The 24,200-nt window shown below is 43.2% G+C and overlaps 1 protein-coding gene across 1 annotated transcript in view; it reads left to right on the top strand.

Moving 5' to 3' along the window:
* The first annotated feature begins 762 nt into the window (after positions 1 to 762).
* LOC132911839 (alpha-2B adrenergic receptor) overlaps positions 763 to 24,200 on the top strand; it is a 131,072-nt gene continuing 107,634 nt past the window's right edge. The window contains exon 1 of the mRNA XM_060968831.1: positions 763 to 5,102. Within this exon, the coding sequence (XP_060824814.1) occupies positions 3,948 to 5,102 (1,155 nt within the window). The 5' untranslated portion in view covers positions 763 to 3,947. The remainder of the gene's footprint in view (positions 5,103 to 24,200) is intronic.

The raw sequence follows: 24,200 nt of genomic DNA, 5'->3' as shown, positions 1-24,200 counted from the left end.
GGGGGTTGAGGGTGGACGCTTCCAGCTGCTCGCTGGATTACTTGGATAAATCTGGACCCAAATTCGGCTCGGCTGAATGGTTCGGATATAGAAGAGGATTGGACGGGGGATGTTTGGAATAGCTAGCGGAGTTTTCCGTTGAACTTGGCCTGGTTTGGTAATTATATCCGGCTTTATTGTATCTAAGCTATCCATTAGCGAGTAGTCTAATTGGATAGTTCAAAGTTAATTGAAATATTAAATATCCTGCTGTTAGTGTCACGATCACGATCTATGAAGCGGAGCGGACAATCGATCAACACGCAATGGATTACAGTCTGCTAGGCAATTGGAACGGTAGGCCTGGCGGGAACGCATCTTCCAATGACCCGGATGGTTCAATTGATCAGATCTAATCTGAGATTCGGGCAAATCGATCTGGCGAACAATGGGAACTGGCAACTGGTTGCCATTTCGCCTATTGGGTTTATAGGAAAGAGATTTATCATCTTCGATCGATCGAATAATTGCTAACCGACTTTAGGAAATCTCCCTACCTTTTTCTTGCTTAAAAGCTGCACGAACGTAAAGATATCATAGATAAGATCGGAAAGGGAAGAGCAAGCTACGCTATCGGAATAAGGAGAACAGGCGTATTTTTTCGCCAACGGACCGATCGGTCGATGGTCCAAAGTCGACTGTCGGGCCGCGTCGGACGGGTGCTGGCGGCGTCCCGACGCTTGCGCCGCAGCTCTCGCAACTCCGTCAGACGGCGCCCCGACGCTGGTACCGACGGACGGACCGGTCGGTCGGGCCACCAGTCAGCCTCCAGTGAGCTAGCCAACCTCTCTCTCTCCCTCTCGCTCGCTCTCTCGCGTGCACGTAGAGGCGCGCGCGCGCGCGCGGCCGCGTCCTCTCACCTATACGATAGCGTGCACACCCGCGCGTGCACACACATACATGCACACACGTTCACAAACATAGACAGAGTGCGGAGAATTCACGGACACGCGGCTCGAACGTCGGTGTGGACCGAGTTACACGTGCACATGCACACCAGTCGCTCTCGTTCTTTCTCGCTCCATCCCTCTCCACGAACTTTCTTCGTCGCACGCCCGCCTCGATCCTGCGAGGAGAGTCTCTATCCAGCGAACGACACGAGAGGGAGTCCGAGTTCCTGGCTCGTCCCTCGCGGCTGCAGTGCGTTCCCAAACATCCACGAGACAACCTCGAGGTGTCTGCACGTACGCACGCACGCACGCATCAGCCGTTCAAGGACCACGAGGAGAGAGGATTCGCTCGATTCTGATACTCGTTAAATCGAATCTATCTTACGAGACACGATCAGAGCTACGTTCGTTACCGCTTTTATCGTTTACTTTAGCTGCAAGTTTCGAACGTCGAAAGATAGTTTTTCCCCTTCGTCGTTTCGAATCTCGTCTCCGACAAGTGGTGTCCCGCGCTCCATCGTTCCATCGTCGTGTAATCGTCTTTTTCGAACTATCCTTGAACTTCGTCGAGTCGCAAGCTCGAGTTTCCCGCGCGTGTTTCGTCGTGTGTGATTCCAAGAGGAACCCGCGAGGATCGTGCGTGCGACGGTGGACCTCGTGACGGGCCAAGCGGAAACGACGACGTGGTAGAAACGTAAGGGCAATTCGAAGATCGTCGCTCCTCCGGTTTGCAAGTCTTTCGTCGAAGAATATTCCAACGTGAAGCTCGAAGCGATCCATCCCGATGATAGAGAAAAAGTCCACGTTGCTCTGAGATTCGGAGGAAAAGAATCTCGCGGTCGAACGATAACGATCGACGATCGTCGAGTGGCGCTTCTCATGGGAAATGAGTCGAAGGAGAACGCGTGGTGGATGTCAAGCCCGATGGAGAAGCTAGCAGCGTGACGAGGGAGACCGTGATCTTCGCTACTGGTCGAGATCTCGCGAAATTACGGAGGGACGTGTGCTTCGTGGCTGGAAACTGAGAGTGTCGACGAACGAAGGGGAATAATCGAGCGAACTTTTGCCGTGTGTCGGGAGAACTTCGGTCGCTGTGTGATCAGCTGACGTGAATCGGTGGCACAGTTGGTGCAAGGTTACCCGATTCCGAACTCGAGGACACGGTGTGCGCGAATGAATCCTGTTGATCCAGGCGTGTGAAACAGGAGAGGGTTAAAGGACGGGCGGTAGGGAAAAGGGTTCAGGGACGTGTATCGACGAATCTCGAGCGTGTAAATAGGTGTACAGATGGGTCGAGGACGTCGACTTTGATCGAAGGAACGTCCTAGACGCATTCTCCTTTTTCCTTCCTCTCGCGTACTCATTTTCGTACCACGGTCCTTGCCATTTTCCTCCAACGATCTACGTGCTAGCACTATTATGATAACGTAATAATAACGTAATAATAAAGCAGGATAAGTCGTTGCGCTACGACTTAAGGACCATCTATCTCGCAACGACGTTGCAGCGGACGACTTAATAAATCGAGCCTATCAGAGTTATAGAGAACCAAAGAGATTCTAAGTAGCAACGCGAATTACGTGTAAATGTGTATGTATAGAACGTTTACGGATTTAAGCTGGTTCTGCGATTCGTCGCCGCGTGTGTCTGTGTGTGCGTAGAATTATATAAAATAATCTGTCTGTCGCGGAATATTTTCGTTGAGTCGCCTGTGGTGGGCGACGTTCGATTCTGTGTTTCCATTCGGTTACTAAACAGGACGAGTAAATTACGAGTTTAATCGTAAACAATTCGCTGAAGTCGCAAGTCGGAGCAGTACGGGTATATATCCAGCGCTTAGCCTTTTTAGCCGTGGCGCGATAATTAATTAGCTTGAGGGCGCCGTTCGGACTCGGGAATAAGCAAACGTAGAGCCAAGCGTGTAGGAAAAGCTACGGGGAGTAGGTAAAGCTCGACGATGGTATAGCTCGAATATCGGACGTCGTAAGTGACACGCTACACGACCCGTCTCGGTATCAATTTTCTTCTCGTCGATAGCTGCCGAGTAGATTTCGCGATCCAGTTCGTTTTGAGAATCATCGTCGGGCGATCGGATCGCGCGGAGGCCGTTGTTCGCTTAATTCGAAGGTGTCTGAGCTTTAATCTAAGAGGAAGGTAAAAAAAGGGGGACCAATTTTTCACGCCCATTCTCAATCTCTATCTTTTCCTTCTTTTCCATCTTGGCCGCTTTTCTCTTTCTCGTCTCGCCGTCTAGCTGCCTTCCTCCCTCCCCCTATCCAGCTTTATCTCCTGAATCCAACCAGCCAGCGGACTATCCATAAATCTCTCTGTACGCTCTTTCCGTATTAACTCCGTCATCGTGAGACCGGCCGGAATACCAGGAATACGAAGAGGGAGTCGCAACTCACGCTAGCAATAAATCAAGGGCCAACCTACCAGCGCGACAACGTGGAACAGGAAGGTGGTACGTAGGCAGGCGCCAGGCGAGGATCGCCAAAAAATCAGATTCTAAAAGACTTTGGTCCACAACGAGCGAGTGATTCTGCGCTCTTGTTTGTCGCAAGGTGAAACTATATACAAAAGTACATACGTTTCTCACGAAGAAAGCATACAGCCGAGAATATCCAAGTTCCCGCGAACAATAGTTCGATACAGAAAGGACTGTGCGTCAAGTAACGAGTAGAAAAAAGTAGCCGTTCCTTCCTTCCTTCCTTCCTTCCTTCCTTCCTTCCTTCCTCTCTATTCGAAGCGAAGAGAGATCCAGGAAAGAAGGAACGAATTATCCGCTGTCGCCGAAGAAGCTACACAGGCCACACGCCATTGTCCGTTTAATGACGATGACCTCATCCTGAAACGGGCATGACGCCCCTGGCCTCGAGATGCGACGAGACCACTACCATCCTGCTGTTGCTGCTACTCGAGCTTGCACCCGGTGCACGCTGCTACTCGCGCGCGGCCACCACGTCCGCCTCGACTTTGTCGAGATAGCATCTACAGTCGACGGCGAGGGTGCGAGTGATGCCGCTCCTCGGCAGCATTATGACCATCAACGCCGCCGGTAGTCCGACTACGGCGTCCACCAGCGTCTTCGACGAGAACATGACGTGGTCTCGACCAACCGGTGGCACTACGTCTTCCACTAACGAGGCCCACTCGATTGACAGCGCGATCCTCACCGACGAGCAGCAACTGCACCGGCTGATAGCCGCCGCGACCACGACTCACGACGATCGTGGAACCACCCGAATCCCCGATCAACTCGACCAAGTACCAGACGTCGAACAGCGACCCTCCGACACCGGCAACGACACGGCTACCGAGGCGAACGTTCGACAGGTGGCACCGATCGAGAGAACCGGTGATTGTGCCTGCGCTAGATTCCGTGCTGGGGATATCGTGTCGGGTACCAGATTGCCTTTCCTCGTCACCGAACAGGTGGGCGAAGTGGAGGTCGCTAATATCAGCGAGGAAAGCACCGTTGCTTTCGATAGTACCACCGGGATCGGTGTCACCACCGACCAGGACGACGTGGAAGGTCTGAGAGAGCTGGAACTGTTGTTCGGCTTGGGCGGCATAATGGAGGATATCGGTGGATCGTTCAACGACTCTTTCAACGAGAGTCTCTTGTTCCCGTGTAACGGCAGCTTGTGCAACGAAACGTCGTACATCGTGTTCGGGGAGAGCTTGTATCCATCCGGATATACGCTGCCACACATCATTCTGGCATCCATCCTGGCGACGATGTTGATGATCGTGATCGTCGTGGGGAACATGCTGGTGATCATCGCCATAGCCACCGAAAAAGCACTGAAGAATATACAGAACTGGTTTATAGCTAGCCTAGCCGTGGCTGATTTCTTTCTGGGCCTGGTAATTATGCCTTTCTCGTTGGCCAATGAAATTATGGGATACTGGATCTTCGGCTATTGGTGGTGTGACATCTACTCGGCCATGGACGTGTTGCTGTGCACCGCCAGTATCATGAACTTGTGTCTAATAAGCTTGGACAGATTCTGGAGCATCACGCAGGCGGTGGATTACCTAAAGAAGAGGACTCCGGCAAGGGCAGCTCTGATGATAGCGCTCGTGTGGCTTCTGTCTGCTCTCGTTTGTATCCCACCCCTATTGGGCTGGAAGAGACCTACGCCTGCTGAAGAATATCCCAAGTGTAAGGTAAGAGATCACCGTTTCTTTTTATTTCACGATTAAACATGTCCGCGCTCCTCGTCCAATTTATACGATATTTGACACAAGTGAAATTGAATAAAATTTTATAAGGAAATAAAGTAGAGACGGAATAACGCGCAAAGGTACAGATGCTCGAGTCCTAGTCTGGTTTGTTACTGTTTAAAACACAATTTACTCGGTTGCACTCGAGCAAACAGGAGCGGGTAATACAAGAGTTAATTATTTCCCCGAAACTGGTTGTTAGGGGTCGGGCGGTCGTTGCAGATGACAGATTACGAGCTCCTGTTTCATCTTCTAGACGCGAAATTAAATCGGTCGTAGCGAGAAGAAGTCTGGAAAGCAAAAAAGACGACGAAATTTCTTTGCGATCTTTGAAACGACTTCTAGCGAAATCGTTTATCCGGCCGAGCGGTAACCATAGGTACAGATCGTTCTTACTTGACCGTATAATTTGTCCACTTATCACCGATGAATCCCGCTTGAGCACTTAATTACTTCCAATAGATGGATTCATTGTTCGAGTGGGAGAAACGATGGACCGGCAAATAGCGAGAATCAGAGATTCAAATTTATCGGATCAACTCGAGTTCCTTTCGCGATCGCGTACCCAGTTGGGTTGCATCGTAAACCTATGAAGCTTAGACCAATTTTGTTGCGATACTTATTAGATCGTTTACTCTTGAAATCAGACCTTCGTTCAAATCACGTAGAAAAATAGACACGGTATACTAAAAAATTTCTTCGCACATGGCATTTTGTCGGATTGTACTGGTCACACAATCGGGCGGTCGCCTTTCATGCATCGGTGAAACTCACTTTCATGCCCAACCCCTCGAAGTCTGCTTATGTCGGCCGCCACAAAACGTTCTACAAGATTGCAACTCTATCCCCCGATACTTTGTGCGCGTTACTGCTGACTTCTCTACAATTCTATCGCGTTTCTCTCTTTTTTTCGCCATCCCAATTCCTTCCTTTCATTTCTGACTTTCTCCGAAAACACGGTTCCATTGTGGCGCAACGAATTCCACTTCCGCAGCCAGATCCAATCGAAGTTGCGGATCGAAACGCGAATTTTCGTCGACGTTTCGAGGAACCCAAAGGTTTATCGTTCCCGTTGATCACGTTGTTTCCCGCTAATTGGAAGGCTTCGCCGCTTCCTCGGTTGGTTGCGCGCGCGGTTTAATTAAGCCTCGCGCACTCGTGACTGGAACGCGAACTTTTTAACGGGGTGAATTTTCAGAAACGAGCCACGCAACTCGAAACCAGCCGGCCGCTATTAATACGCGCAATCGAACCTCGCGAGGCTACCTGTTGTTGCCGGCTGCAACGATGACTCGGCCAATTCTGGCTTCGCAATGTTAATAACCTTTGAGATCTAACGACGGGAAAAAGGTTTCGTATTTCGCTTGTTAACCATCTACCAAGCAATTTTGCCTTTTGTTCTCTTAACAACGTGCGCGAGGCATCGAGTTACGTTCGTTTAAATTTCAAAACCTCAACCCTATCGTAATTATAGAAAAATTGTTTTAAAAGCCTACGTCACCTTTTTCCAGTCTTTTACTTAAACAATTATCGAGAAATGTGACGATTATAGACGATTATATAAGCTGCTTAATTTAATAGTCATTAAAATATCCAATATATGAATTTTTATAATTTATATTCCAAATAATAATAATAACGTCCCAATGATTTTAATAATTTCCCGATACTCGTTCAGTCTTCTCTACTGTCTTCGTATCTATAAAAGGGAGCGTAGGTTACTATGCGTTTGAAAGTTAACGTTACATTATCCCCAACCAGTACAACTTTTCGTTGAGACCAGTCGGTTCTCTATAGAACTTGTTACAAGTTTCTTCGAGCAGGCATCGAGAGAAAGCGAAAAAGTCGCGTTGTAACCGAAGTTATCGCCTGTGGTGTTCAAAGGAAGCGTATCGTGACGGGGCGAGTCATTAGGTACACGCGAATCACGAACCAACGTTCGTGAATTTCGCGCGGCTTGAAGGATGAATAAGCGAAGTTGGTATGACTGAAGAGAGTGTAATAGGAGGAGCAGGTAGATGAAATCGGGTGACAGGGAACAGGACGCCGCGCGACGCGGAATCAAGGGGCTAAGCTTATCGGGCTAAGCCGCGCGTGTTGACTGAAGTCGGCATTAAGTTCGCGCGATACGGTCGAGTCTCTCTCGTGTAAAATCCGGCTCGCGCGCCATTAAGCGGCCGCACGGCGCCACGAGTACATGTAATGCAAGAACACCGTCGTTCTGTGTCGCGGATCTGATCATATCTTATTAAGACAATTTTGTTCTTCTGTTGATTCTATTAGCAGACTTGTAGCCTGTCATACGTTCTCTTTTACGAAATATCAGATGTTTCTTGAAAGATAGACGAGGTATCGGTTGTCTTGAACGATAACTATATCGTGGTGCGAAAGAAAATCGTGTCCCGGCATTGTATATCGAATACGGAGACTGAAGATACGATTGGATTTACGATTAGCTAAATGGCAAAATGTTATTTTTCTTTTCATATAAAATTTATGAGATTTAAATTTACGATCGCCTTTGTGCACAAAAGCAGATCTCTTCAATTATAATCTCGTAGCGCTGGTTTGAAATTTTTCTACTCACTCGGCTCTGCGCAATAGATTACTGCTACTTCCATCGGTATAAGGGACGGAATGGCTTGGTCCCGTGAGGGAAGTTCTCAACTACGAATGCTTAACGAAATGGCAAAGAAGGGAACAGAATTAAGCGGCAAAAGCAACCAGGCGAACGCGCTGTCAGAGCGCACGGGAGCGGAAGAACGGGAAACGCCGAGACTTTTGCCCGTTTCCGTCGCTTTTTTCCTCCCGGTTCAGCAAAGGCTGGCAAGCTAATCGCGTTAAAAGATTGAAGCGCAATCCTTCGTCCCTCTCTTCGGCCGTCTTCTATCAGCAAGTATTTGTCTCTGTTCATTTGTCACCGCTCTGTGGAGATTCAACGACGAGCGGCACGGTGGTCGCGAGATTGTCAGCTTCGTAATAGCGGTTCTACCGCGAGTCAGCGTTGAATCACGCCGGAGAAAAATACCGGCGCAGCCTTGAGGAAGATTCATTTCCGTTTCTTTCTCACCCTCCGTCCTCGACGATTCTCCAGAATACGAAATTAGCGCGGTACGATTGTGCGAATATCGCTTAGAAACGTCTTCTTACCGATAACTGGCGCCACGAAATGGCTAGCATCTTCTTTCTTCGAGCCTAATATCGCATTCGGCAAGAACTCCAGTCTCTTATAGAGAGAATCGTTGGAATAAAAAAGACAGCGTCGTGGTTCAGGTGGCGCCTTTCAGAGAATTTTCAATCCAGCGGTGGTCCAGCAGACGCTGGTCTAGCGAATAGAATCGTCGCGGAAGATGGCCAGCTTGCCAAATAGCGAAACAAGAAGGAGACACTGGTATTATAGCGTTGGCAAAAAGCAAACGTTATCGCGTAATGCAATTACGAGACCGGTTTATCCTCGAAGAACGAGAACAGGTTTCGATAAAAAAAAGTGGAATTCACTGTTTACCGGGTCTTTTCGTCTACAAGACCCGCGACAAAGAGGTCGGTGGTTATAAAGCGCTTCACAGAGCTCGTCAAGGAAAGCTGAAGCCGGAACTTAAAAGGGTGGCAGGCTTCTGATCGCCGGAATTTGTGCTCGATTAAAGTGTTTCGAACATAAAAGCGCGTTGCCGCGATTCATCCGTAAAGTCTCTTAACTATCAACTTTTCAAGGAGTGGAAATAAAGTTGAAAGTATCGTTTCACCTCGACCCCTGTTACATCGTTCATTAGTCCGTAATTAACGGACTTTTTATCGCCTTTGAAACATTCGCAGAATTTATAATGGCTTGAGACTTTCGTTGGTCAGTCGAAGCAAACGATGAGTTCGAGCAGAAAATAAGATACAAGCGATGAATTATTTTCCGACAGAGGAATAAATCGGAGATTCTCAGAAGAAGGGGAAATGTTCCTTCAGGGATTAGGATTTATTGTGTCTTCTTACAATTGATCCTTTACGGAACATGCATTAAATAGTAGTCGTTTCCCTAAGAAACTTCACGAAAACAGTGTGCAAAGCAAGAGGTAAGAAGATTCAAGAGCTTACAGCCTCTTTAAGAAATTAGATCCACGACTAAAACTACAGACCTGTTTCCAAATCCAACCACTCTTCTCATTTTCGACAGTTTGTCAAACAACTGTACGTGTACAAGGTGTTTCAGAAGTGTAGATCAATCAAACAGAACATCTTTTGCATTACGAGTTATAGAAATCCAGTTATTCCATTTTTCGTAAATCTTTTAATTTCTCTGCATACGGCCAGTACTCAGCTTCCATAAATTTATTCGTCACACGTGGATAGCATAAACGTAGATTTTAAAAAATACCATTTCTAAAATCACGACTTTCCTCTGCTTTCTTCCCACATGCAATTGATTAATGTTACTTCTGATCAATTTATATCTCGTGAATACTCGCCAATAGGCAGCCAGCTTCTATATTGTATAATTTAAAAAGCAATCGGACCTGTCACGTGAATATATTTTCTTGAGCAAGAAGTGCTCCTTTAATCATCCAGCCTATTATCCCCCGCTTCATTGAGATATACTTTGAAAACACCACGTACATTCCACGTCTATTCATCACTTGGTCGAGGCAACCTCGATTCTTCTATCTTGTCACGAAACGCGTTTTCGGATGCTGACGCGACGTGGAAACCTTCAAACGACTTCGTTTCGTTCTCGCGAAGTAATCGCGGCATGGTACGTTTCGAAGGGTTTGTTAAGCAGCTCGGATAAATAGCGGGCCAGACATTTGTTTAAGTTTCGCAACAGCCTCCCGGGTACGGACGTGCTTCAATCTCCTAATGCGCTTAAGTTCACGCCTGGCGCACGGAAGTTGCATCTCTGGGGTGCATTATCTGTTACAAGTTCTAATAAATTTCTACCGAGACTCCGGTTTCTTCTCCCCATCCCTCTCAGCGAGACGTGACAGTAAGTCGATTTCGTTCGGGGAATTTCGAATTAACCCTGGCCAAGAGCTATCGGGTAATGAAATGGAAATCCTTTCGCGGCCATTTCGAGTCTCGCCTCCTTCGCGGGCGATGGAAATGTTAATCAAAGCGCTAGCGAGTTTTTACGATTAAAGCCATAGCTACTGATTTGGCCAAAAGACGCAACGAATTTCGTGATACTAAAAGTGAAGAATGCAGGAAGGTCGTCGAAAAACTGATCGAGAAATCACACGTTGCATCTGTCACGTACCAACTTTCCTTTTGCCATGTGGTACGCCAGATGTGACGGTCCTTGTAAAATTCCACGTAGTCCGGACGCCAAGACCTATCCATTGTTCTAGTAACTCGCAGCAGGCCTAAGAAGACGACATAAACCGAATCTGTTCAGTTTCAGTTTTCTTCACTTAAACATTTTCGGTTTACAGATGGTCCTTATGTTTGTTGCACTCGACTCTTACCTAATACGGAGAAAGCGGGTGCCTGGCAAGATAAAACTTTTCCCATAAACAAGGATGCCCACGAGCCATATCTAGCTCTCCTTGTCTTTACTACCTAATTCATTTACCAATGGGCATCGCGGATCGTTACCCTCACTTTTCCACCAAAAAGTGTGGACAACGAATCCGCGTTCTGAGTTCCAAAGGGAACACCCACACCGAGCTTTCTTCTTTGATGGTACGAGACCGTTTAGACAGTTCTATTTCTAATTTCAATCCGGTTCTATTTCTAATTCCAATTCAGTCACAATATTGACCTTTGTAATAAAAACTCTGAGTCTAAAGGAATAAAGATTATACTAAAAAATCAACAGTCGTGTAATTACTTAAAAATTACGTGACATTTTGGCGATCCTGCCAGGATCCATTCGCTTCAGTGAAAACGAAATTACGATTTCGGCGTACGCGCATCATTGAAGATTGAAGGATCAGCGGACCACTGCGAATCTTTGCTACTACGAAGCCCTGCAGCAACTTTCAACGTTCCACTACGGTGAAACTAGACGAGAGGACTACGGTCAGCGCAGAGCAAGCCTACGAATAAGATTCGGAATCTAGAACCAACCAGAGAGGAAACATCCCAGAGACTCCTCAACGGCCATAGCTACTACGGTAAGCTGGAAATCTGGATTCATTTGTACATTACCGTACGAGAAAATCAAGTTTCTCAAGCGTTTCGAGCGTTTCGAGCTCAAATAAATAGTTCAGACTCAGTAAATTTAATTAGAATCATGTCTACATCGCGAAAAGACGAAACCGAGACCGTTTCCGCAACCGAAGTTACGGACAATTCGATTCGTGCCACACTCGACGCGATATTGAAACAAAACGCACTTATTATACAACGTCTGGAAGAAGCGAACAATGAAAAGAAGAAGCGTACGGCAGAGATTAAAGTGCTAAACGACAAAATCTCGAAAATTATGACAGGACACAACGTTAGTACGAAACCAAGCTCTCTGATTACCGTGGACGAAGTTACTACCGCGAGAGACAGAACTCCACCACCGTCCGCTCCAATTCAGTCAGAAGCAGATAACTACCTCTCCTACGAAGATCGTTCACCGCAATTCGCCTCTCCGAGGTTACGGGCCAAAGACGCGGTAGCATGTTTACCACAGCTAAACGGCGAAGACGATATCGGAGTGGAAGAGTTCATACGTGAAGTGCGCGAAGTGCGAGCATTGTGTTATGAACCGACAGTATCGCTCAAGATGATCAAGTCCGGTAAAATTACTGGTAAAGCCGCAATGGCCATTTGCAATGTACCAATCCGCGAATACGGACACCGGTACGATGCCCTAAGACGAAACGTAGCGACCCAAGCCTCCATTAGGGAACAACAAGATCAGCTACGCGAAACGATACAGGGACACGACGAAAGTGTTCAGAGCTACATTATCAGGTTCCGCAGAGTGCTTAATAAACTACAGTGTAGTGTAACGAACGAGTACTATGACGAAATCAGTAGGCGTACAATGAACGACAGAATCTTAAGAGACTCCGTAACAGACTTCATCCGAGGGCTAAAACCCGAAATAGGACGGATATTACTCGGTTATCCACCGTACAACATCGCCGAAGCCGAAAAGAGAGCCTCCGAGATCGAGCGATACTTCAGGGAAGATCGAAATCGACAACCAAGACCAAGGAACTTCCAGCAAGCCGAACGAATGCCACTCGCCCAAAGGACTCAAATGAAATGTTTAAAGAATAACCGAATCGGACATTTCTCCAATCAATGTAAAAATTATCAAACACCCAGTCAATTTCCGAGACCACCACAATCTCGAGACACAAGGAAGACTACCCACAGTACTTTTACGATCCGACGGACAACGATATGCTTTATCAATGGTGGTGAGTGCCCAGCCAAAACAACCAATTTTATCGAAAAGTCAAACACGAATTATTTAAAATGTAATACTAGAAAAAAAAGATATTTTTGTTACTATGAACATATAAAATCCGTTGAATAACGATTATTATATTTTCAATATTGCGTATATTTCTCGGAAAATTTCTAGAACTATTGATACATTAAGTACATTACATTGATGCGGTATAAAAAGAGTATACATAAAGTTCCATACTCTAGAAGCATTTAACAAACAAATAATTTTACATTATGGATATTGATGGATATTTGTTCTTTTAGTATTTACAGATAAGTTAACATTACAAGGACATTGTTTTTGAATTTTATTTTCACTCAAATCTTTAAGCGTTGTATATTCTAGAATATTATTAGTTGATGCAATCATACAACAGAAATTTGTGTTTTATATCAAAATATTTAATATTATTTAGCATAAAATCAACTAAAGTTGTCAGGTATTGTTAATAAATTTGAATTTTTATATTATCCATCATTCTAAGACAAACTGTATAGTTTAAATCATTGTTAATTAGTTATTTTGGGAACAATTATAAGTTGGTAACATATTATTTGTACAATTTCAATGTCAACATAGAAATAACAAAATTTTAGTTGATAGATTATCATAAGATAATGATCATATATTCTCAAAGAAGATACATTCTATTAATGAGTTAAGTACTATACTGCCACATGTAATTTTATTCGCAAGTAAATGTATAAATAATATGTTTAAACCAAAAATGATTAATAATAATAATATTTAATATAAAGGAATTAGAGTAGAAATTTGAGACAAGGATCTTATAATGCCTAGAGATTATAACTATAATATGTACCAAGTATTAAGCTCAGTAAGTGATGTTTCTTCTACTATTGAAACAATATCTGTAGACTGGAACATGAATTGTGGATAACTGATTTCACATTATTATTACAGTAAAAATTACAATGCCCTTATTATTGAATAACACAAAGTTTCAATACAAGTTTGTTTTACTTAAGTAGAATTTAAAATGGACAAATATATGTTAATAAAAGGTGTATTCATGGCTTTGTACAATATTCACATTCATATTAATGCATTACAGAGATAGATTAAAGTTGAAATGAAATATTTGATGAAACATGTGTATGTATTTAAAGTTGCACTCCGAATCGATATTTTTTTTATATATACAAGAGTCGGAAAGGCGTACTATATAATGTAGGCTTCAGTATAGTATTTGTAGGATGCTTAAAAAAAAAAAAAAAAAAAAAAAAAAAAAAAAAAAATACAATTCGATGATCCAATATGTAAACTTCTTGATGCCTGATGACATAATCACGTTATAAATTGATTGAAATTATCAAAATAATAAATAATAAAAATCATAAAGCCGCAATCAGTCTTCAAAGAAGGAGACTCCGTATTAGTACACAACGATCATAAAAGACACAAACTTGATGTGGAATGGTTGGGACCGTACACGATTGATAAAGTATGTACTCCATACTATTTAATTCAAGAAAAAAAAAATACATGGGAATCGTTTAAAACCCTACTTTCCAGGTCGACACTTCTCTTTGCCAGAATAACCATTTATGTATCAATCTAACCTTTTCTTTTCGCCGAAATGAAATCTTAGTTAACAGTTCCACCAACACCCAACACCTGTACCTCAACCAATACATGCCACCCCCAAAGAGAAGAGGAATCAGCTGCAATTTCAAATCACATCGAGTGCGATTTCACAAAGGGCCTCCTGAAGAAAACTTGAGGGACCAAGTTCAATCTAAGGAGGGGGGAATGTCACGTACCAACTTTCCTTTTGCCATGTGGTACGCCAGATGTGACGGTCCTTGTAAAATTCCACGTAGTCCGGACGCCAAGACCTATCCATTGTTCTAGTAACTCGCAGCAGGCCTAAGAAGACGACATAAACCGAATCTGTTCAGTTTCAGTTTTCTTCACTTAAACATTTTCGGTTTACAGATGGTCCTTATGTTTGTTGCACTCGACTCTTACCTAATACGGAGAAAGCGGGTGCCTGGCAAGATAAAACTTTTCCCATAAACAAGGATGCCCACGAGCCATATCTAGCTCTCCTTGTCTTTACTACCTAATTCATTTACCAATGGGCATCGCGGATCGTTACCCTCACTTTTCCACCAAAAAGTGTGGACAACGAATCCGCGTTCTGAGTTCCAAAGGGAACACCCACACCGAGCTTTCTTCTTTGATGGTACGAGACCGTTTAGACAGTTCTATTTCTAATTTCAATCCGGTTCTATTTCTAATTCCAATTCAGTCACAATATTGACCTTTGTAATAAAAACTCTGAGTCTAAAGGAATAAAGATTATACTAAAAAATCAACAGTCGTGTAATTACTTAAAAATTACGTGACACATCGAACGGAGTCTGATAATCAACGTGGCGTTTCTTTCAGCAAACGCCATCGTGAAAATTGCAGCAACGACCTAAAAATATGTATTTGTACCATTGATAATAAAAGAATTATTATCAATAAAAAAGTTTTTTCACTGGCAAAGGGAAATTCTAACCCTAAAAAGGTTACCACCGGGAAGATACCGGCAGATGATGGAGGGTTTAAAAAATGTAGGCTCTTCGAATTTTACTACTGGACTTCACTTCGAAGGGCTTTCTCTGGAAAATGGTGCATCCAGTCGAGAGCTCCGAGAAGACGATACGACATTCCTCGAAGGATTCTCGCCTATGATGGGTTCACTTTGAAGTGTGCACGTGATTGCTCCAGAGGCAGGACAGAGCTCGCGTCAATGTTCGAAAGAAAATGCTTGGCTGTGCACGATTTACAATGAAATTTGCAAAGGCGCAAAAACGCCACGCTCGAGCGTATTGCAGCGTTGGATTGACGGGTTGAAGGAGTTGCAGTTCGCTCGGGCGAGAAATGCGAAGAACTCGAAGCTTCTGACAGTGGCCTTTGCCTTTCCAACTAAAGCGTTCATGCAACAATGCTGAAAATTGTATTTTCCTTGAAATTTACCGAATCCCCCACGGAGACAGTTACGCTGTTCGAAAGAAAAACTGATTTCTTGACGTCCATTGATCGAATTACCCAAATTACGAAGCAACTTGCCGCTAAACTCCTCTTCGTTCGACAGCCCTGACTTTTAACCGTATTTAACTGCAATTAGAAAAGACAAACGGAAGACCTATCAAATTGGTGTTCCTTTGTGAAAAGTCATTATACTAGAATAAGAAAATTACCGTAAAATAAGAAACGAAAATTCGATGGACTCAAAGGGCCAACAGCATCAAAGGCAATGCCATGTCGACAAAGTGAATCGACGTGAATCCACGATTGTTTCCATCGAACTGGAAACGATTTCCATTGACGTGGTAAACGCAGCACGATCGCACGTGTCGCGTAGAGACGATACAGCGGCGACTGCATCGGCGAAGCCATTTGGTCGGCGTGTCTATACGAGCTACGTTGTCAACTATAAATATACCGAGCGACAACAATATAACGTGGTCATAAATTAAACCCTGGGATATCCATTAACATAATCGAACCGAAGGTCGCAAATGTTTCGTAAAAGCCATTTGTATCTTGGGCTATAACAATTATCAGCAAACCAACGTTCTGCCCATAATCTTTTATTAAATCCATACGACGATAAGACTCTGTCACTTCGCGTTTACTAACAGTTGAATGTTATCTGCTGGAATAAGGAAGCGACTTCCACTTTCAGTATTTTAAATAAAAATCCACTCGTTCTTTAAAATTCATTCGTTGAACTCTTTCAGACTAGTTCCTCCTTCCCTTTCCTCTTTCTTTTCTTTCTTTTTCGACCGATTGATTTACCCTGAAATCACGAAACTGACGAAACCGCGGTTCTATGAGCAAGATGTTAAAGGATTCATTCCCAGAATTCAACGATACTCGCGACGTGCATTTCGACTACGGTAGGAGGTCGAAATAAAATTTCCGAGTACTCAGACCGCCCCCGATGCACGAACCCAATTTTCCCTGGCACATCGTCGAGACTCAACGATACCTCGCAAGATTTACCGGCCCTGCTGTTCGTTTTACTGTCGCAAATGTTTTCCTACTTTTTATGTTGGTCTTCAGCTATAAAAATTTGTTTCATTTAAGACTGTTTTAATTTCGCTATTATCTCGACTTATTTTCACACATAAAACAATCTCCTATCGGCTACTCGTCCTTCTTCGGTTCGAAGTTGGTCAAGTTTTAAGTATACCTATTTGCCAATATTTCAAACTCTATTTTCCGAAAAACGAAGCGTCATATAGAAAAATTTTATTCTATATTTTCAATTTGTTTTTTCATATGGAATCGTTTCCCTGTCGATTGCATCATCGATACCGGGACACCCTGTATACTTAGGCGGTGACGTAGAAATGAAAGAAAATTCGGGAAGCGATAGCTGCGAGAGATCGCAGCGGCATGCATCGAGAGTTCTTTCTCGTGCGATTTCCTACCACCTCGTAATCTCTCGATATCCCGCGTATTTTTACTCTCACGTTTCATCGAGTGTCGGGATTCGAGTTTATTGGCAGTGGAGACGATTGATTCTCAGAGCTTCGCGTTCGTTCGTCCTTGAGAATGGTACTGGCTTCTGAATTAGAAAATCCGATTCATTTAATTGTTCGACACCCTCGCACGGATTTTTCCTGAATCCGGAGACTTTTGGTATAAAAATTCGTAATTTGTAATACAAATAAGAAAGGCTATATTTCATATACATCAAATTGTTGAAATAAGTATAAACTGTTAAAATATGTTTTGTATCAAGAGAGATCTAAACGAACAAAATTTCCGATACTACAATGCAATCTGAAATATGAAAATTGAAGACCTCCAAAGGAGAAGCCTCTCGGCAAAAGAACAATGGTGCTTCTAGAAATTTTTCTGCAATTTTTGGATTATTTATAGCGACAAGTGAAACTAATAGGGACATTATCTCGCAAAATTTAACGATGGGCAGCATCGTGATAGTCGTGTTTTTCCAGATATCAGCGAAACACTACGATCGGCTTTCCTCTACAGAGTGTATTTCGATAACGAGCTCGCAAAAGTATCGTCTCCGATTTCCAGCGGCAAGTTACTGCTAACGAAATGCACAATGCACGTGGCTTGTTCGAAGCGTATCTTAGAGGCACGAATTTTTCCTTTTTTCTATTCTCTGAAACGTCGTTCCAAAGGACTCGCGATCTTTTCTGACGCTTGTGATCAAATATAATTGAAACATCGTATACAGTTACGTGCAAAAATTTTTCGTCAAATAGATTTTTTTACTTTATACGGATAAAATGAGAAATTTTCTTGCCAGAATTTAATTGTCCCGTTTTGAATTTTCCATTATAAATACACCATGAACGTGCTATTCAATTGTCTTATGAGATTCATCATATCTAAGGAACCGTATAACATGGAAATTCCAACTGGTTACGAATGCCCTGTAGGAGCTACTTCGTCTCTTCGTACTATTTTACGGCGAAATCTCATAACCCAGTCGGATAACGCGCGGCCATGACCCCTGGTGAAATTTTTTGCGGATCTTGGCTTGTTTCTATGAAATGCTACGTTGATGTGTGGTTATCGCAATTATGATAACGTAATTCATTTCCGAGCGCCGAGTGTAATCACGTTCACAGGTTTAAAGCGTAACGTTTGTACCGGCAGTAATTTATTACCGTTCTTTTTCTAACGCTCGAGATGAACGGTTTACTGGATAAACGTTTTTCGAGCCTGTGCTTGTCGAATGATATTTCTCGCGAGAAGTTATTACTGCGCCGGAGCGAACCGAATAACTGGCAGAATTTTGTAAATTCTTTGTCATCGTGGCTCTAAATTGTAGAACGACGAAAACGCCCGTGAAATATTCAAATAACATGAACGTTTGAGACCAACGAAAAATTCCAGTTTCGTAGTAAGAATTTTTACGGAGCTTTTACGGTCGAAAGATCTTGTTTAGGTTTGCCGTCCGTTGTAGGCGCATCGTCGACAAACATCGTGGTTTGACCATGAGTTTTTACTCGCGCGAAGCCGACTGGCATGGAACGAACGAACGTTGACACAGATCGGTGAAAAAGCGAGCGTTGCGATCGAAGACACGGATTAACGGCCGTCGCGGCGACGATTGCTCTACGACCACGACTGCGGCTGCCCGATTAGGCATGATAAATCCGACAGGCCCTTGTGTGCTTTGGCGAACCATAGACCGCACTAGACCTCCGGTAATAAAGCTGGCCTGGATTAATTGGACATCCTACTGCTAACGCCTCCTTACACGTAGTCTACCAGTTTAATTGAAAATTGAAAAACTTCTTTCAGTTGTTCCAAATGTTTGCCTAACACACATTCTACTTCTTCGAATATGACCAAAAATGTAATTTCACAGACGATCGATGATACAGTAGAGAAATTGGTAAATATTTTGCAACAATATTTTAACATTCTTCCATACGTCTGTAACAATGAAAGAAATTAAGATCGAGCACAAAGAACTCAATCTGCTTGTTGAAAAATTATATCAACTTGCAAGGTATTAATAATATTCCGATAGTTAACTAGTTACATTATACGAGTCTAGTCAGACAGTTTCTTTTGTTCAATTTATTAAATTTTTCGTTAAATTAAATAATTCTCGAATTAATCCCAACCACCGTGTTCCCTACTGCATCTTGTGTGTACGCGTTCGCTTTAAAGCAAACGTCACTCGTTCGAAAACATCGAGTTCCAGCTTAAACAAATCGGTTCTCATAGCAACAGCGCGAGGAAAGAACTTTTCAGTGTGAAAGCGATTTGCCTGATCGGTTGACGATCGAATAAGCGCAGAGACGAGAAATTCCGATGGAACCGGTTGGTTCGTGGACGGGGAGTCGAGCAGACGGACCACAGCCCAGCAAACTCATTTCGCTGCGACAAGTTGGTTCGTTTATCCGCAAACTATTCATCCTCGTCGAAAATTGTCGGCTACACCTTCTCTATTTCGCTCCGTGGATATACCGAGGTAACCGAGGAAGGACCCATTGATACATTTAATCACGTCGAATCAACACCTTGACTGAATTAGATCGGCGGGTTGTCTGGAAATTACAGGTAACGAGGAGAGACCGACGATCCGACCGATACGCCGGAAGAAACGATGAGTCCTGGCCTCGAAATCGATTGGATAATTACGTAGAACGGTTGCCTTAATCGAGAGGCTCGAGTAAACCACGTCGAAAACGACTGGCCGAAGGCTGAAAGGGTGAAAATCGACGTCGTGCTACTGGCATACAGCTTTGTTCGCGATTCTTGCAACTTCCTCTTGCTCACTCGATTTACCTTGCTCCGGGTGGTCTGCTTGTGTAGATTCTCGTACTAAGTTGGTGTACTTAATTTCTTCAAAATATCGCACCAGATGTTTATCGATCAAAGCAATTTTCATACGATTCAGTGCGCTTCTCCAACAAGTAATTAATCACTTCCGATTTATAAGAATTCTTACGTCTGCGATTGAAAAATTCTTAAAACGACGATGTCAAGGTGTTTTTCAAAATGATTTACGTGGTCCATTATTTGTTCTTCAAATTCAAACTTGAGATATATTGATTGCATATAGAAAATCATCAGAAATAAACGAAATATTCTTCCAATGAACTGCGATGTGTTAAAAACATCTTTTTGCAAACGCTGGTTAAATAGATCTGCATTTTTCCTATTGAAAAATTCCAATTCATTCGAGGTACCGGAACGTCGCCTACGCTGCTGAATTTTAAATTTATTTCCTGAATTTCATGAATTTCAACCCTCAAAGACAGTCCCATCGGACCGTCTCGTATTTATTCTATCCTACGCCTGGTCGTAGAAATTCGATTTTTTCGTTTCGATTTTCGAAACATCTCCTATTCCGCTATTACAATATCCTCTGCGTTTCGACGTGTCGTTCGTTCGTTCCTGACACTCGCTCACGAATATTCAGCTTCCATCCGACATTTCCATTTCCTCCGTTTCTTTTCTTTTAACCACAATTTGCACACAGTAGTTTTAATGCGATATCTTCGTCTATTTAATTTTCCCTTTTTTTAACCAACGTTATTCCATTTTTCCTATTCGTCGACCTTTAACTTCAAAACTAAACCAATTAACACGCTATTACAAGATATTACGCACAGTGTTTCGTTCATCTTGGATGTCTCGATACAAAACATCGATTGTCGAACCATCTATTAAAGGAATTATCCTGGAAAATCGAGGTACGATCTTCAGAGGAATTGAAATTGAACAAAATTTGTTATATTTATCTTCACAAAATCGTGTTCCTGTGTCTAATATTGATAAATAAAACATCTAGAAAGATTGAGATTCTTATTAAAGTTCTATTATATCTTATTATTAGCTACTTTCATCGACAGAAAAAATTGTGTCGAGGAAAAGGTTAATTAGTTTAGAACAGCGAATGCTGTGATTCAGGCCTTTCTTACTTCAAGCATATTTCTTCGAGTTTTCAAAGTTCCTGATATTTTTCAAGCGAAGAAATAGTTTAAAAGATATTTTAATTTCAATCGTGTAAAATGTATTACACGTGAAATTCTGCGTCCTATGTACATATTACGCTACGTGAAGGATGATTAAGCGCGATATTAATTATCCGTGGAATGTCGCGCAGCATGGAGCGAGCAAATCGAGTAACGAATACCTCGCGTCGTTCGTAATCCGAAGAATATCGATACAGATCCCTCCAGGCGTTCTAATAATTCGATGGATCAGCACGAAAATTTCATCACGGCGTCGAAGCTTTCGATGCAACATCTAATAAGATGGAGTCGCGAAAAGCTCCGCGGGGAATGTCTGGATCCTCGGAGGTGTGGATGCTGGCAAGAGGTAAATAATTCTGCGCGTAATGCTGCTTGAGATGTATGCTTACTCGGGATCAATGCGAATGGGGGAACTTGGAAGTTTGCTGTCCGGGATTCGAGCCCCGATTTACTCTAATATGAGCGAACACGGGTAAGCTTTCGTTGATACTCTCATTCTCTGTCCTCTTTCACACGCTCCTTCTCATCGTACTTCGTCAATTTCTTTTCAGTTTGATATCCTTTAATCTCGATACAATAGCTCGATGCTTATCTTCGTAGGAGATTTGCGCGAGAAACGGAGAGTTCAACGAAAATCTGGATAGTTCGGACAATGAGAGTCTGGAAAGCTCGTTGATCTCGAGAAGCTCTTCTCGACGGCCGTTTGACCGGCGTACAAAACCGCGGATTCATTTTAATCGCCCCTTAATTGAAACGTACAAGCGTAAAAGGCTAGCAGAGGCTCGCGAGGGCGAGTTAATTTTCGTACACCAGCGTGACCGGCTACAAAACTGACCCCAAGAAGGAGTTAGCTTTGAGTTCGGGTTAGCTTTGATCCGATAAACGACTCGGCCAGTTAAGATTCAGAATGTCGATGTCGGCGGCGTTTCCTTTAGACCACTCGTGTAAATGTTATCCGATTTAATAAGAATCTTTCGGAATATGCAATAGCGTCGCTGTTGCTCCTGTCTCATTAAGGATTCTTTTGTCCGCCACGGTTTAACACAAACTCCTTCCGACGAGTCTAAGTACGAAATAAAGTTCCCGTTTTCATCGACAAACATTTGTCTTTCCCCTTTTATCCGAAAAATAGCTTCGTTCCATTAATTTTCCCGTTGACACTCGATCTGTTGCTGTGAATTGTCCGACAATCGATGATCAATGACAAAGACACGAATGACGATGTCGTTTTGCAATTTGGGCATAATATATCCACAAAAACAGTCTATAAGCGCGTGGAATACTTTCGCGAGCCCGTGCGTATGCTCGCCACTGTACAGTTATCAAAGCTCACATCGTTATTACTATTTCAAGAAATCTGAACGAAGTTACGTCATTCGCTTGCATCGAATCTAAATTTGACAAAGAAGTTAGCCGATGCGTTCATGGACAAGAGTAATATGAAACATTAAATCGCGCGAAATACAGCGGCGCCTGTAGTTCCTACACCACTTTGTCTCGCTCGTGTTGCATAACCATAACCTAAAATTCTCAATTTCAATAAAGCTACTTTCGTAGGTCAACAAACGCGTTTCCATTACATTGAACGGACGATTCATCCGTGGTCGATTAATTTCTTCCAAATAAACTCCGGGTGTGGAAACGAATGGCTCCGTAAGCGAGCTTCCATTAATCGCGCCACTTTAGAGCGGCGCGCCGCCTGGTCTCGCGGATGCATCTTGCTCCGGCAATTTGCTGGCCAGCAGATCCGTTTGTCTTCATTTAATCGGCCACCTTATTTGTCTTGATTCAGTTTTCTTCGATCAATTAGCTCGCGAGGCAGCTCGCGTTTGGAATTCAAAGCTGAGGAAGGATCTCTTTTGTCCGATCGAGCAGGACGAACAGCGTCGAGCAAGAGTGAGTGTTAAGAAATCGTGAATCCTTTCTCTCCTCTTGTTTGCCCGCTTTTGTTCTCGTTTAATGGAAATTTGTTAGATGGAACAGTATTAATGATACTTTGGTGGATTTCTACTACGAGTATACAAATGTCATTGAGCTGTACAAAGTAGGAAAGTAACGACCGAAAGAAATTTTCCAATCTTTTTGTGGGTTCAATGGATACAGAGTCCTTCTTCTTTGGAAAGCCCTTCTAGATATCGACGTAAGCATTTGCTTTTCTTCTGGAATATAAATTTGCTTCATCACCGCATGGATTCATTTTTCCAATAGTCGAAAGACAATTCTCGTATATTTTAGATCTGAAACTTTCACGATGGTGAAGTGCCATGATATTGGGTTTTCGGGAACAATCGTGTCCGGGTTGAGCATCCGGTTAGAACTTCCGAGTTGAGTCATCAGTTTGATCAGCTAAGCGAAACAGTATAAATGGAGACACTAGGGCCTGAAACCCTCAGTTTCGGATCTGCCGTGAAGAAGTACACTACAGTGTCTACGAAACATTCGTGTAAAGTGTAATTCCAAAGTGTAAGTGCAAAGTGCAAACACGATTATTCGTGCAATTCTACGTATGCTTTATCATCTTCGAGAAACGTAGTTTTCTTTTCGAAGACGAAACGAGAGTGGCGAATGAAGATATTGGTGGAACGGTGCTTCCGACAAGATTAATAATTTCCATGGATACAAAGCTTCTAATATTAAGCGGAAACGTAAGAAACGCATGATCAATGGAAGCTTAGAAAAGACAAAATAATCATCACCCACGAATGGTAATCTTTTATGTTGAATAGTTCGTACTATTCAACGTTATTCATACCCATCCAAGAAAGTTCTACAACGCTGCTAGTAGTAGAAACAGTACCGATAATTCACCCAGTGTCTTGCACGAAAGGAATAACAAATCGCTTCACCGTTCGCCAAAGCATACTCGCACAATTCGGGTATCTACAAAGAATAAAGCGATTTCGCGTGTACTCCACACTTTTCTCGAACCATAACCATTCTCCGGCCTTTTTTGTTATGCTAATCGAGGAAACGATTGCGATGATAAAACGACTTAACTTCCTTTGATATCTGTTTCAGATTTATAGAGATGTGCGTTAGTCTGGCTAGTAACGTATCATTCTATTGTAATATTAGAACTTCCAAACTTACTAAACCGACGTGCTTCAATTTTCTTTTTCATATACAACTAATTGTTTAGTTTTCAAGTATATACACGTATAT

Source organism: Bombus pascuorum, chromosome 11, assembly GCF_905332965.1.
Source record: "Bombus pascuorum chromosome 11, iyBomPasc1.1, whole genome shotgun sequence".
Classification (NCBI taxonomy): Eukaryota; Metazoa; Arthropoda; class Insecta; order Hymenoptera; family Apidae; genus Bombus; species Bombus pascuorum.
The sequence above is the reverse complement of the archived record's forward strand: the minus strand, read 5'-3'. Positions and strand labels throughout refer to the sequence as shown.